The 16,465-nt window shown below is 45.4% G+C and overlaps 2 protein-coding genes across 3 annotated transcripts in view; one reads left to right on the top strand and one right to left on the bottom strand.

Annotated features, from left to right (window-relative positions):
- The window catches only part of LOC143793553 (uncharacterized), a 351,737-nt gene that overhangs the window by 218,774 nt on the left and 116,498 nt on the right, over positions 1–16,465 (bottom strand). The window lies entirely within an intron of this gene.
- Positions 1–16,465, top strand: part of LOC143793513 (uncharacterized) — a 42,185-nt gene that overhangs the window by 1,499 nt on the left and 24,221 nt on the right. For both annotated transcript variants that reach the window (XM_077280546.1, XM_077280547.1), the window contains exon 2: positions 15,628–15,772. In XM_077280546.1, coding sequence (XP_077136661.1) covers positions 15,695–15,772 — 78 coding nt within the window. In that variant the 5' untranslated portion in view covers positions 15,628–15,694. The remainder of the gene's footprint in view (positions 1–15,627; positions 15,773–16,465) is intronic.

Here is a 16,465-nt window from a genome sequence, read left to right as displayed (position 1 = left end):
GAGCCAGAAACCTGACACCTGCTAAAGCTGCTGCACCACCTGACACCGCAGCTCCTGAACCTCGTCAGTGAGGGTCTGGATCAGCTGGGCAAAAGCCTTGGCTTGAGCCATAGGTTCACCTTAAAAAATATGGGTTGGTGATAATGTCCCAAACGGCACAACACACACACAACGGGATGGAAATGGGGAGAGGAAGGCCCTACTGATAGGGAAATGGGAGACGGTCACCACCTGAGCCTTTCCCTGCACTCCACTAACACCCTAAGTGGGTCCTTCCCCCCCCCCCCCACTGCCCTCAGCAACCTCGTCCCTTGCGGTCACCTAGCACTGCCCTGGCTAGTGCACTGGCAGGCAAGGAGCGCTAGCCTCACCACTGCAGATAGTACCGCACAGGGGACAGTGACAAACACCAAAGGGACAAGGAGTAAATACCACACTTAGCTTCCAGACACCGCTGCCAAGCTCCACTCCACAGATGACACAGAAACAGGACTCCAAACACCAGAAGAAGCTGACACCAGAGAGCTGCAACTGCACGGCTGGTCTCCATAGAGAAACTGTATCACCAGCAGTCAGCTGATGCACGTAGCCCCTTCACCCCCAAGGGTGGTTTGCATGTTAATGACCCGGCCAATTTTTACAATTCTGACCACTGTCTCTTTATGAAGTAATAACTCCGGAACGCTTCAACGGATCTTGGCGATTCTGGGTTTGTTTTCTCGTGACATATTGTACGTGAAGTTGGTGGTAAAATTTCTTCGATATAACTTGCATTTATTTATGTAGAAAACAAAAATTTGGCAAAAATTTGGAAAATTTTGCAATTTTCAAAATTTGAATTTTTATGCCCTTAAAACAGAGAAATATGTGACACAAAATAGTTCTGAAATAACATTTCCCACATGTCTACTTTACATCAGCACAATTTTGGAACCAACATTTTTTTTTTGTTAAAAGGGTTAAAAGTTGACCAGCGATTTCTCACTTTTACCACAAAGTTTGCAAAACCATTTTTTTTAGGGACCACCTCACATTTGAAGTCACTTTGAGGGGTCTATATGGCAAAAAATACCCAAAAGTGACACCATTCTAAAAACTGCACCCCTCAAGGTGCTCAAAACCACATTCAAGAAGTTTATTAACCCTTCAGGTGTTTAACAGCAGCAGAAGCAACATAGAAGGAAAAAATGAACATTTAACTTTTTAGTCACAAAAATGATCTTTCAGCAACAATTTTTTTAATTTCCCAAAGGTATAAGGAGAAAATGGACCCCAAAAGTTGTTGTGCAATTTATCTTGAGTACTCTGATACCCCATATGTGGGGGGGAACCACTGTTTGGGCGCACAACAGTGCTCGGAAGCGAAGGAGTGCCGTTTGACATTTTAAAGCTAAAATTAGCTGGAATTGAGATTGGACGCCATGACGTGTTTGGCGAGACCCTGATGTGCCTTAACAGTGGAAACCCCCCACAAGTGACCCCATTTTGGAAACTAGACCCCATATGGAACTTATCTAGATGTGTGGTGAGCACTTTGAACCCCCAAGTGCTTCACAGAAGTTTATAACACCCGGGCGTGAAAATATAAAATCATATTTTTTCCACATACATGATCGTTTAGTCCCCAATTTTTTTATTATCCCAAGGGTAACTGGACCCTAAAAGTTGTTGCCCATTTTGTCCTGAGTACACTGATACCCCATATGTGGGGGGGGGACCACTGTTTGGGCACACAGCAGAGCTCGGAAGGGAAGGAGCGCCGTATGACTTTTTCTAGCTAAAATTGGCTGGAATTGAGATTGGACACCATGACGCGTTTAGCGAGACCCTGATGTCCCTAAACAGTGGAAACTCCCCACAAGTGACCCCATTTTGGAAACTAGACCCCCTAAGGAACTTATCTAGATGTGTGTTGAGCACTTTCAACCCCCAAGTGCTTCTCAGAAGTTAATTACGCCCGAGTGTGAAAATAAAAAAATCATATTTTTTCCACAAACATGGATCATTTAGTCCCCAATTTTTAATTTTCCCAAGGGTAACAGGAGAAATTGGACCCCAAAAGTTGTTGTCCAATTTGTCCTGCGTACGCTGATACCCCATATGTGGGAAAAAAACTACTTTTTGGGCACACGTCGGGGCTCGGAAGGGATGTGGTGACGTTTTGGAATGCAAACTTTGATGGAATGGTCTGCGGGCATCATGTTCCGTTTGCAGAGCCTCTGATGTGCCTAAACAGTAAAAAAAAAATCACAAGTGACATCATTTTGGAGACTAGGCCACCAAGGAACGTATCTAGATGTGCCCCCTCTTTGGAACTAATCTACTGTTTCCTGTAAAGTAAATTAGTAGTGCATGGAGGTGTGGTACAGACTGAAGCAATCCTTCATACACCGGCCAGGTTTGTCGGGGCAGGTGTCAGATTGATAAATGGTGTCCTTGCGTATTTCCCTTTTGTAACACACTCGGCACTTTTTTGCGGCTTACCTTGTCATCCAGTTGGCAGGATCACCCCCGGGCAATGCTGACCTAGTACAATATGAACACATTCAGTTCCAGAAGTACTGGAGCCCGCTCCTGCCTGAGTGCCAAATATCAGGGCCTTAACCACTACCTCCTGGAACTGAAGGTACGACGTATCAGTGTGGTGTGCACATCCTGACAGCAGGAAAGCATTGAGCATTGCCATTTGTACGATGTGAATGGACAGCTTTTCCCTTCCCCCATGACGGCACACCTGAGAGGGGAGCCGCCCAGCCAGGACAGGAAACCCTACTGAAAATAAAAGGGCGGTACCTCTCTGTCGCTTCAGTTGGGTTTCCTGTCCTGACAGGGACCCTCGTGCTGAACACGGCAGTGATTCCACTCACCCAGGTCCCGTCCCGGCGTGGAAGAGCAGGCAGCGCCTGTGCGTCGGTGTTCGGGAGCCTGGAAGCGCCGTCCGCAGGTCCCCCGGGGTCTCTGCGTCCGAGCGGGTGTTGGTGCAGCACGGTCGGACCCGGCTCCTTCCGTGGTTGCCACGCAGCCCTCCTCCCTCTGCCGGCATCCAAGTGCGCAGGCCGCTTCCGGGTCGCCCGTCTGACGTCACGCGCAAGGCACGCTGGGAATGGGCGTGCCCGCGTGACGTCGGGGGCGGGCGCCGGATCCAAAACCAGCAATGACCCTAAGGAAAGCGATGTCCCTACTAGGCTCGTTAACGTCCTGCATTCCAGCGGTAGGATGGGCACAATTCCACCTGAGACAACTGCAGTGGGAAGTTCTGTCAGCCCAAAGACTGTTAAGAGGGCATTTGGAAGGAAGTCTATGTCTTCCTCAGGATGTAAGAAATTCCTTAAAGTGGTGGACCATAGATGAACATCTCACTATGGGAGTCCAATGGCAGAAACCGGTCGAGGATGTAATCACGACCGACGCAAGCAACATAGGTTGGGGAGCTCACTTGAGATCCCATTCAATTCAAGGAACTTGGTCCCCCCAAGAAAAGAGCTATGCCTCAAACGTAAAAGAACTATTGGCAGTAGTAAAGTCCTTGAAACATTTTCTTCCCCGGCTCCAGGGCCGTCATGCTCGAGTCATGACGGACAATCGAGCAGTAGTGGCCTATATCAATCACCAGGGGGGGACGAGGTCTTGGAACCTCATGGAGGTGTCAAACTCACTATTTCATTGGGCAGAACAACACCTATCTTCCCTAACAGCTCTACACATAAGAGGGGTAGAAAACTTTCAGGCAGACTTTCTGAGTCGCAGAGTTCTGAGACAAGGGGAATGGTCCCTGAATCCCGAGATATTCCAACAAATAATACAGGCCTGGGGTACACCAGAGATAGACTTGTTAGCCACCTCACGCAACTAAAAAGTGAAAAAATGTTGCTTACTGAACCCAAACGAACATCCTTTCGCAGAAGATGCCCTACTAATACCGTGGAAATTCTCTCTGGCTTACGCATTTCCCCCAATAGTGATGATTCCAACAGTAGTCCGGAAAATCAGAGAAGACCGAGCAAAAATAATACTCATAGCACCATTCTGGCCAAGAAGACCCATGGTTCTCCCTTCTAAGGCAGATGTTGTTAACAGACCCGTGGATTCTGCCAGATGTGCCGGACTTGTTAACCCAGGGACCAGTGACCCACTCTCAGGTGAAGGGCTTCCATCTGGCAGCCTGGCTTTTGAGAGGGCGCTACTAAGCCGCCAAGGTTTCTCACCAGGGTTAGTCTCCACCCTATTAAAAAGCAGAAAGCCTATAACGTCTAGAATCTACGGTAGGACCTGGAAGAAATTTTTAGATTTCTTAGGGGAGCCGTTAGGGGATGTAGCTCCAGTGGGTCCCATCCTAGAATTTCTACAAGCAGGCTTGCAGCTAGGGTTAGCAACCAGCACCCTTAAGGTTCAAGTTTCAGCCTTAGGGGCCCTATATAATTGCAACCTAGCGTCTAATAGATGGGTTTCACGATTTATAAAATCCTTTGGCAGGTCTAGACCAGTTATTATTCCCAAAATCCCTCCTTGGGATCTAAATCTAGTCTTGGAGGCTTTAACCAAAGATCCTTTTGAGCCTTTACAGAAATTATCACCTAAATTACTCACCCTGAAAACGGTCCTGCTAGTAGCCCTAACATCGGCCCGTAGAGTAGGTGATTTACAAGCTCTATCAATATGCCCTCCTTACACTCAGGTTTTTGATGACAGAATAATCTTAAGACCAGATCCGGCATATCTCCCCAAAGTAGTCCAAAAATTTCATAGGAGTCAGGAGATCACATTACCATCATTTTGTAATAATCCTAAAAATCCGGGTGAACTAAAGTTCTATATGCTAGATGTGAGGGGATCCATGTTACAATATATAACCATGACTAGTCAGTGGAGGAAAGGTCAAACCCTATTTGTAGCCTTTCAAGGTAGTAAAAAGGGATGTGGGGTAGCTAAAAGTACCATTGCTAGATGGATCAGGGAGGCCATTAGTCTGTCCTATTCTGCAAGTGGCACTCCGGTTCCTGACGGCATCAAGGCTCACTCCACCAGAGCTGTGGCTACCTCCTGGGCAGAGAAAGCTGAGGTATCAATTGACCAAATTTGCAAGGCCGCTACCTGGTCCTCACCCTCAACTTTTTTCAAACACTACCGGCTAGACCTTTCTTCCTCTGCTGACCTAACCTTTGGTAGAAGGGTGCTACAAGCGGTGGTCCCTCCCTAAGGGTTTTTCTTTCTACAAAAGTCTCTCAGGTGTGCCGTCATAGGGGAAGGGAAAACACCAAGGTTACTTACGGGTAGCCCGTATATTCCCCCCCTTTTTTTCACCTTTTCGGTGTGCACTATCGTTTTGGGTGTTTTTAGTTAATATAATGTGGTGTTGGATTGCCATGTGTACTAACCAGGGGGGCCTCTCATGCTCTGAAAACCAACTGAAGCGACAGAGAGGTACCGCCCTTTTATTTTCAGTAGGGTTTCCTGTCCTGGCTGGGCGGATCCCCTCTCAGGTGTGACGTCATGGGTTCCGGAAAAACCGGCTACCCGGAAGTAACCTTGGTGTTTTTGAACCACACCTTGGCCTTTCTCAAAGCACTGTACGGTTGGAGGAGTTGATTGGAGAGATCAACGTCCCCCATGTCTTTGTTGTAGCCCCGTACACAGTCCGGTTTGCTGACCTGTGTAGAGGTACCTCGCAGGGCTGTGGAGGTGGAGTCGGTGTAAAATGAACCGCCTCCGACTCCTAAAATATATAATAAACTAAATGGTAGCCCGATTCTAACGCATCGGGTATTCTAAAATAGATATGTAGCACAGCCATATAGTACATAGCACAGCCCACGCAGTATATAACAGCTCACGCAGTATATAGCACAGCCATGTAGTATATTGCACAGCCACGTAGTATATTGCAGAGACCACGTAGTATATTGCACAGTCCACGTAGTATATTGCACAGTCCACGTAGTATATTGCACAGTCCACGTAGTATATTGCACAGTCCACGTAGTATATTGCACAGCCACGCAGTATATTGCACAGCCACGCAGTATATTGCACAGCCACGCAGTATATTGCACAGCCACGCAGTATATTGCACAGCCCGCGTAGTATATTGCACAGCCCGCGTAGTATATTGCACAGCCCGCGTAGTATATTGCACAGCCACGCAGTATATTGCACAGCCACGCAGTATATTGCACAGCCACGCAGTATATTGCACAGCCACGCAGTATATTGCACAGCCACGCAGTATATTGCACAGCCACGCAGTATATTGCACAGCCACGTAGTATATTGCACAGCCACGTAGTATATTGCACAGCCCACGTAGTATATAGCACAGCCCACGTAGTATATAGCACAGCCCACGTAGTATATAGCACAGCCCACGTAGTATATAGCACAGCCCACGTAGTATATAGCACAGCCCACGTAGTATATAGCACAGCCCACGTAGTATATAGCAATGTGGGCATCATATACCTGTTAAAAATAAGAAAATAAAAAATAGTTATATACTCGCCCTCCGTTGGCCCCCGGATCCAAGCGAGGCGTTTACCGATGCTCCTCACGCGCTCCGGTCCCAAGAGTGCATTGCGGTCTCGCGAGATGATGACGTAGCGGTTTCGCGAGACCGCTAGGTCATCATCTCGCGAGATCGCAATGCATGGAGCGGTCACCGGAGGAGCGGGAAAGGCCTGTTCCTGATCCGAGGGGCCGACGGACGGTGAGTATATAACTATTTTTTATTATTTTTAACAGATCTTTTTACTATTGATGTTGCATAGGCAGCATCAATAGTAAAAAGTTGGTCACACAGGGTTAATAGCAGCGTTAACGGAGTGCGTTACACCGCGGCATAACGCGGTCCGTTAACGCTGCAATTAACCCTGTGTGAGCGCTGACTGGAGGAGAGTATGGAGCAGGCGCCGAGCATTGACTGCGCGGAGTAAGGAGTGGCCATTTTGCCGCCGGACTGTGCCTGTCGCTGATTGGTTGTGGCTGTTTTGCCGTGACCAATCAGCGACTTGGGATTTCTGTGACAGACAGACAGACAGAAAGATGGAAGTGACCCTTAGACAATTATATAGTAGATTGGGTACAGTAGTTTAATGCAGTTTGTGGGGAATATTTGTATCATAAGAATTTGGGAAAGTTATGAAATGTCCTATTAATGTCTGTTCTATTCCTGATGTAAGGTCTAGACTCTTAGCTGAGATGAATCTGTGCTGCATCTTATGTTCATGATAAGCAGTGAAGCTCCTCCTCTACAGATAAGGGAAAAAATAACAAACACAGGGAAGGAATGCCTGTATTTATCTCAGAACTTCTGGAGTGAACAGGAAAGCAGGATTCAGGTAAGTACTTCTTAAAGAATATCTAAACTTTCAATAAACTGTGCATAAATCAATAATCCAGTATATGTTGTCTATGTATTCTTGATGTTTTAGTTTGTTTTTCCTCTTAGCTCATGTTTGGAGAAATTAGCTGCTCTGATGACTTATATACACTATACATAGAAAACCGTTTTCCCCTTATATTCTAACATCTCAAATTCAGAAATACAGTAACAGGATCGTTGAGAACATATATATTTGTGTGTGTGTGTTCTGCAATATGATTCAGCACAAACATGCTCCTTCCATCCTCCCCTCTTCATAGACTGTGATGAAATATGATGTGAAGCATTTAGTGAGCTGTACCCTGAGACAAGCCTGACATTGAAAGCTCAGCATAAAGCTATCTGACATTTTATAATCTTTACACTTATCATCTGTCCTATTGATTTATGTTGTTTTATTTATATCCTAAATTATACAGTGCATGATTCCCTATTCTTGGAAGAATTACAATCTACCTTATTTTTTTTCAGGACAAAATTATTTTGAGAGCGAATTTACATAATTACAAAATGTCTAAGAAGCTTCTTATGAAGTCAGCTGTATTTGAGCATTTCACAGTGACTCAAGCTAATAAACATTTTGTGTGCCACTGTATAAGTGACCCAGATGAAAACAAATGCTGTGATGCCAAAATTAGGCAGTGATAAAAATGCTCCTTCAAGAGCTTCCAATCTAAGAAGACATTTACAACCCTGCCACCCAGAAGTTTACAAAGCTGTGATTGAAAAAGATCACAACAGCACCAAGAAACCAGAGACCAGCACTTCCCGCCAGGCAAAGGAGGAGGAAAGAGCATATCAAACATCAGTTACAAGATATTTTGCAAGTGACAAAGTTACTGTAACAATGACAGAAGATGTGTTTAAAAGACAGCTCATCGAGCTTGTTGTGAAGGACTGTGTACCATTATCATTATTTGCACGAACAGCTTTTACAGCTCTTAATGGAGAAATTGCCCACAAACTTTGTGTTTCTCTTGAAAGATAAAGTATTAGAAAATTAGTGATTGAAGAAGCCCTTAACCAAAAGGAAAATGATACAAAGACTCTCAAGAGACGCTTTGTGTTTCTTAAAATGGAAGCCTGCACACATCACAGAGTGAACTATTTTGCTATCAACATTTGATATGTTTGTTACACCAAACAAATTGTTACGAATACACTGGCAGTAAAAGATACTAAAGCTCTTCACAGCAGCCAGTTTCTCCAGACCTTAGTGGAAAAAGTTCTGCAAGATTATGAACTAAAAAAAAAAACAGGTTCTTGTTATTGTAACTGATAATGCTACAAACATAAATACCATTAAACTGATGAATGAGATTAATGAAGGTGAACAGCAGCTAGAAGAACATTTCACTTTCCGTATGTTGGAGATGGAAGGCCGCAGTCCTTTTCCCATAATGGAGGAACAAACAGATATTACTACAGAAGAACAGCAAAATGATTCTTTACAATTAGATGATCTTGTTGAAGCTGCTTCACACCTCTTTTCTATTCATCACATGCGCTGTGTTGTGCATACCCTGGAGCTGGCAATAAGAGATAGTCTGCAAGAGGGACATGCTGGAATTCTGACTGGCAAAGAGAGGAAATTGGCCATTGCTGCCAGAACCCCTAAAATTGATTCCATCTTGAAGAGACGTGCTGGAAAAGAGGCAACTATGGATCAAGCCACTCGGTGGGGCAGCACCTACAGTTAAGTCCATATATATTTGGACAGAGACAACATTTTTCTAATTTTGGTCATAGACATTACCACAATGAATTTTAAACAAAACAATTCAGATGCAGTTGAAGTTCAGACTTTCAGCTTTCATTTGAGGGTATCCACATTAAAATTGGATGAAGGGTTTAGGAGTTTCAGCTCCTTAACATGTGCTACCCTGTTATTAAAGGGATCAAAAGTAATTGGACAATTGACTCCAAGCCTATTTCATGGACAGGTGTGGGCAATCTCTTCGTTATGTCAATCTCAATTAAGCAGATAAAAGGCCTGGAGGTGATTTGAGGTGCGGTGCTTGCATTTGGAAGGTTTTGCTGTGAAGTAAACATGCGGTCAAAGGAGCTCTCCTTGCAGGTGAAACAAGCCATCCTTAAGCTGCGAAAACAGAAAAAACCCATCCGAGAAATTGCTACAATATTAGGAGTGGCAAAATCTACAGTTTGGTCCATCCTGTCTCACTTATTCATTCTCGTCTGGACTATTGTAACTCTCTACTAATTGGCCTACCTTTTACCAGACTCTCCCCGCTCCAATCTGTCCTGAATGCTGCTGCCAGGATCATATTCCTCGCCAACCGTTACACCGATGCCTCTACCTTGTGCCAGTCATTACACTGGCTACCCATCCAATCCAGAATCCAGTACAAAACTACTACCCTCATCCACAAAGCACTCCATGGCTCAGCACCACCCTACATCTCCTCTCTGGTCTCAGTCTACCAACCTACCCGTGCCCTCCGCTCTGCTAATGACCTCAGGTTAGCATCCTCAATAATCAGAACCTCCCACTCCCGTCTCCAAGACTTTACACGTGCGGCGCCGATTCTTTGGAATGCACTACCTAGGTTAATACAATTAATCCCCAATCCCCACAGTTTTAAGCGTGCCCTAAAAATGCATTTGTTCAGACTGGCCTACCGCCTCAACGCATTAACCTAATTATCCCTGTGTGGCCTATTAATAAAAAACAACAACATAATCACGTTCCTCCATCATGTTCTCATACACTTTATGCAGTTAATAGCCCTCTGTGTCTGTACTGTTACATACTTAGGCAGTTAACTGGTTCATGCAGCTTTACATGAACACCCGAGCCTTACACTATGGCTGGTCCAAATAACTAAAGCAATTGTTACCATCCACCTCTCGTGTCTCCCCTTTTCCTCATAGATTGTAAGCTTGCGAGCAGCAGGGCCCTCATTCCTCCTGGTATCTGTTTTGAACTGTGATTTCTGTTATGCTGTAATGTCTATTGTCTGTACAAGTCCCCTCTATAAGTTGTAAAGCGCTGCGGAATATGTTGGCGCTATATAAATAAAATTATTATTATTATTATTATCCTGAGAAAGAAAGAAAGCACTGGTGAACTCATCAATGCAAAAAGACCTGGGCGCCCACGGAAGACAACAGTGGTGGATGATCGCAGAGTAATCTCCATGGTGAAGAGAAACCCCTTCACAACAGCCAACCAAGTGACCAACACTGTCCAGGAGGTCGGCGTATCAATATCCAAATCTATCATAAAGAGAAGACTGCATGAGAGTAAATACAGAGGGTTCACTGCACGGTGGAAGCCACTCATAAGTGTCAAGAGGAAAAAGGCTAAAAACATCTAAAAAAGCCGGCACAGTTCTGGAAGAACATTCTGTGGACAGATGAAACCAAGATCAACACCTCTACCAGAATGATGGAAAGAGAAAAGTATGGCGAAGGCGTGGTACAGCTCATGATCCAAAGCATACCACATCATCTGTAAAACACGGCGGAGGCAGTGTGATGGCTTGGGCATGCATGGCTGCCAGTGGCACTGGGTCACTAGTGTTTATGGATGATGTCACACAGGAATGAATTCTGAGGTCTTCAGAGCCGCCATACTGTGTGCTCAGATCCATCCAAATGCAGCCAAACTGATTGGTCGTCGTTTCATCCTACAGATGGACAATGACCCAAAACATAAAGCCAAAGAAACCCAGGAGTTTATTAATGCAAAGAAGTGGAATATTCTTGAATGGCCAAGTCAGTCACCTGATCTCAACCCAACTGAGCAGCATTTCACTTGTTAAAGACTAAACTTCAGACAGAAAGGTCCACAAACAACCAGCAACTGAAAACCACCGCAGTGAAGGCCTGGAGAGCATCAAAAAGGAGGAAACACAGCGTCTGGTGATGTCCATGAGTTCAAGACTTCAGGCAGTCATTGCCAACAAAGGGTTTTCAACCAAGTACTAGAAATGAACATTTTATTTAAAATTATTGAATCTGTCCAATTACTTTTGGTCCCTTTAAAAACAGGGTGGCACATGTTAAGGAGCTGAAACTCCTAAACCCTTCAATTGTAATGTGGATACCCTCAAATGAAAGCTGAAAGTCTGAACTTCAACTGCATCTGAATTGTTTTGTTTAAAATTCCTTGTGGTAATGTCTATGACCAAAATTAGAGAAAAATGTTGTCTGTGTCCAAATATATATGGACTTAACTGTATTTAATGATTGAGCGATTACTTGAGCTGAAACCCTTCCTTGTAGATATGGCCAACCCTCAGGTAACACTACATGAAGGTCAATGGACACAGGTGGCTGAATTGCAGGAATTGCTTCATCACCCATTTACAGTGACTAAAAAGTCACAAGCTGAGGATTTAACTCCTGGAATTTTTATAAAGGAGTGGAAGAACTTGTTGTTTGGCCTGTCCCAAAGAGGAGGTTTAATCGCAGATGGCCATGCTGCTTCAGTGAAATGGAGAGAGACACTGCTAATAGAAAATAAAAATTCTTCTGGCAGCTGTTTATGTGGACCCGAGTCATGGTATATTGCTGGATGATCAACAGCTTACTAAAGGAAAAGAAGCTCTGATTGAGGTAGCATTTAGGATGAGCAACAGGACGGCCAAGAGCAAGAGGACTCGGGTCCTGCCAGTGCTGCTGCTGCCGTTCCTTCATCCTCATCAGATGAGGAGTTTGATTTTGAAAAGTATTTGGACGACATGGTGCAGGCAAAGCGTTGCCACAGGGAAAAAGATTCCACTCCCATAGAAAGTAGATTGACCATATTTCAGTAACGTTTTTCACTTGCTCTCAAAGAAGTAGAAGAGTTCAATCGTTCATCAAAACTGACTGTGCACGAGGCAATTCCTTTATACCCTGAAATTGTTAGCGATGTCGCCCATGTGGTCACTGCTTTACCACCAACCCAAGGTAGTGTAGAGAGGTCGTTCTGTAGCCATAAAATAATGAGGTCAGATGTGAGGTCATCTATGGAGGAGGATCTGATGGGGGCGATACTATTTCTCAGAACAAATTCATAGACTGCACAAATGCTATTCAGTACATTTTTGTTTACACTTACTGCAGAGTGTATAATAAATTGTAAATATGAAAAAGTTGTTTGTTCTAAAGTTGTATTCCAATAAATATATTGTATCATAATAATATTTAAATGCCTGATGTTACCATTTTACCACAGTAAATTTGTCACTTAAACTTAAACATGAGCCATGTATGAGGGAGTCGTGGAGTCGGAGTCATGGAAATTGAGGAGTCGGAGTTGGAGTCAGAGATTTAGCCTACCGACTCCACAGCCCTGGTACCTCGTACAGTGCTGAGGGCACTTGACCACCAGCAGGTGGTCGCTACATGGGGCTCTGCTGTCACTCCTTCGGGAGGCCTCTCTGATTTTTGCGGACACTACCGCAGGCTGCAGTACCTCGCGCAGAGAGGGATTTGAAGAATGGTATGCTGGAATAAAAGTTATCGCTGTAGAGGTGATAACCTTGATCCAGCAGTGGGTGCACCAAATCCCACACAATTTTCCCACTCACTCCCAGGACAGGGGGACACTCCTTCCCTTCGTAGACTCTAAAGCTGTAGGTGTACCCTGAGGTACTCTCACACAGCTTATAGAATTTGATTCCATACCTGGCCCTCTTGCTGGGCAGGTACTGACGGAATCTGAGCCTTCCCTTAAAATGAACCAAGGACTCAACCACGCAGATGTCCCTTTGGGGAGCGTACATTTCAGCAAACTTTTTGTTGAAGTGTTTGATGACCGGCCGAACTTTGAACAGACGGTCAAAGTTGGGGTCATCTCGTGCATGACACCGTGCATTATCGTTATAATGCAGGAATTTGTGGATGGCCTCAAAACGTGCCTGGGTCATGACCATTCGTAACATTGGAATGTTGTATAAAATATCAGCACTCCAATACTGCTGAAGTTCTGGCTTCTTCAGGATCCCCATATGAAGGATCAGACCCCAAAACTGCATCATTTAAACTGCGTCTACAGGAGACCAGTTAGAAAATGATGAACCGGGGTTTTGCGCAAAAAATTGCCGAGCGTACAAATTAGTTTGCTCCACCATGAGGTTAATAAAGTCTATTTCTATGAGGCCGGTGGTGTCAGACTTCATTCCTGATTCTGCCACAAAATCAGGAATCAGTGGCTCGTAATTTTAGGGCGAGGTCCATACGGGGTCCGAAGAGGGGTGCGCTGGTTCATCTTCAGGAGTGGGCGCTGCCTCATCTTCTGTCCTGGGATGTCTTCGTGGCAGTTTCACAGGACTCGAGGAGGAAGAGGATGAAGAATCTGAAAAGTAAAGAAATGTGGGATCCTCTCCCTTGCTATCAGTGTCGGAAGCAAGGAAAGCATATGCCTCCTCCACTGAATAGCGCTGTTGGGATGAACGTGACGGGCGGGAGATTTTTTTGTGTAAATATGGTGCTTTGTGTACTTTATTTATAACTATATGTGTATGTGGGGGGGGGGATAGTGATTGGTGCAAACTTGTCTGAAAAAGAAAATTCTAAAATAAAAAAAGCAAATGGGGAGAAAAAAATGCCTGTGAAAAGAAAAATCTAAAACAGCAGGCACGAGCTCTGATAAGTGAACTGTGTCACTTACCAAAATTCGGCGGCTGCTGGATGTGCGCACGAGGGTGGCGCAAGGGGGTGAAAAAAAAAAAAAAGCAAAACGGCAGGCATAAGTTCGGCAAGGCTGCTGGATGTGCACACAGGGTTGTGAGAAAAAGAGGAAAACGGCAGCACGAGTTCAGCGCGGCTGCTTGATGTGCTCACGGGGGTGTGAAAAAAAACAAACAGCAGGCACGATTGATTGGTCCCTTAGTTACAGGATCCATCGGTCGTGGTCGGTGACGTCTTGTAGATGTGATCGGAGCCTTAGTTACAGGATCCATCGGTCGTGGTCGGTGACGTCTTGTAGATGTGATCGGAGCCTTAGTTACAGGATCCATCGGTCGTGGTCAGTGACGTCTGTAGATGTGATCGGTCCCTTAGTTACAGGATCCATCGGTCGTGGTCAGTGACGTAGATGTGATCGGAGCCTTAGTTACAGGATCCATCGGTCGTGGTCGGTGACGTCTTGTAGATGTGATCGGAGCCTTAGTTACAGGATCCATCGGTCGTGGTCGGTGACGTCTTGTAGATGTGATCGGAGCCTTAGTTACAGGATCCATCGGTCGTGGTTGGTGACGTCTTGTAGATGTGATCGGAGCCTTAGTTACAGGATCCATCGGTCGTGGTCGGTGACGTCTTGTAGATGTGATCGGAGCCTTAGTTACAGGATCCATCGGTCGTGGTCGGTGACGTCTTGTAGATGTGATCGGAGCCTTAGTTACAGGATCCATCGGTCGTGGTCGGTGACGTCTTGTAGATGTGATCGGAGCCTTAGTTACAGGATCCATCGGTCGTGGTCGGTGACGTCTTGTAGGTGTGATCGGAGCCTTAGTTACAAGATCCATCGGTCGTGGTCGGTGTCGTCTTGTAGATGTGATTGGAGCCTTAGTTACAGGATCCATCGGTCGTGGTCGGTGACGTCTTGTAGATGTGATCAGAGCCTTAGTTACAGGATCCATCGGTCGTGGTCGGTGTCATCTTGTAGATGTGATCGGAGCCTTAGTTACAGGATCCATCGGTCGTGGTTGGTGACGTCTTGTAGATGTGATCGGAGCCTTAGTTACAGGATCCATCGGTCGTGGTCGGTGTCGTCTTGTAGATGTGATTGGAGCCTTAGTTACAGGATCCATCGGTCGTGGTCGGTGACGTCTTGCAGATGTGATCGGAGCCTTAGTTACAGGATCCATCGGTCGTGGTCGGTGACGTCTTGTAGATGTGATCGGAGCCTTAGTTACAGGATCCATCGGTCGTGGTCGGTGACGTCTTGTAGATGTGATCGGAGCCTTAGTTACAGGATCCATCGGTCGTGGTCGGTGACGTCTTGTAGATATGATCCGAGCCTTAGTTACAGGATCCATCGGTCGTTGTTGGAGCCTTAGTTACAGCGTAGCATTCATGTTAGTAGGAACATCAAGCATGGTTACTCTGAGGTGGTACCTGCCTCTATCAGACAGTGATAAATCCGCCTATGGCCGTGATATAAATCTGCTTTTTGGGAATCCTCATGTAATCTATGTTTTGGCGGCTCGGAGTAACTGTTTCTTTCGATGCTCACTGAGTGGAGTTCTCTATCTCCCGTTATATAGTCTACTGTGATTTCCTTCTTCTATATCATGAAGGTGGTGGCAGGACGAAATCCTCCATTTGATCCGGTTTTAATCCTTTCTTCTGAATGAGATCCTGAGGATGGATGAGGACAGGGATGAGACCACCAGAAGATTATTCCACTTGGCCCTGGAGATCGTCTCCCTGCTGAGCGGAGAGGTAACTCCTCTACATTTCTATCAGCTTTATTGTGTTCTGTGACAAGTCCGACATCGGGAGGAGGAAATCCAGAATAGAGAGAAGGATTCTCTCCTGTAAGAGCAGTGATTGTGAGGAGCTCTCTGCCCGGAGGAGTTGTCATGGGGATTCCCTATAAGAGCTGTAGAGGGGCCGGGATGTCTGTCCGGAGGGGAATAATATTCCCGGTTATGGCCCCAGATTACTGGAGACGGTTATTGATCCCGGGATTTCTACTGATTGTCAGATCTGGAGTCGGGAAGGAATTCTTCTCCCTAAGGCCATGTGCACACGTTCAGGATTTTTCGCATTTTTTTCGCGTTTTTTCGCTATAAAAAGGTGATAAAAACGCAAAAAAAAACGCTTACATATGCCTCCTATTATTTACAGGGTATTCCGCATTTTTTGTGCAAATGTTGCGATTTTTTCTGCGAAAAAATCGCATAGCGGAAAAAAAAGCAACATGTTCATTAAAAATGCGGAATTGCGGGGATTCCGCACACCTAGGAGTGCATTGATCTGCTTACTTCCCGCACGGGGCTGTGCACACCATGCGGGAAGTAAGCAGATTATGTGCGGTTGGTACCCAGGGTGGAGGAGAGGAGACTCCTCCACGGACTGGGCACCATATAATTGGTCAAAAAAAAAAGAATTAAAATAAAAAATAGTCCTATA

This window comes from Ranitomeya variabilis, chromosome 1 (assembly GCF_051348905.1).
Source record: "Ranitomeya variabilis isolate aRanVar5 chromosome 1, aRanVar5.hap1, whole genome shotgun sequence".
Lineage (NCBI taxonomy): Eukaryota > Metazoa > Chordata > Amphibia > Anura > Dendrobatidae > Ranitomeya > Ranitomeya variabilis.
The sequence above is the reverse complement of the archived record's forward strand: the minus strand, read 5'-3'. Positions and strand labels throughout refer to the sequence as shown.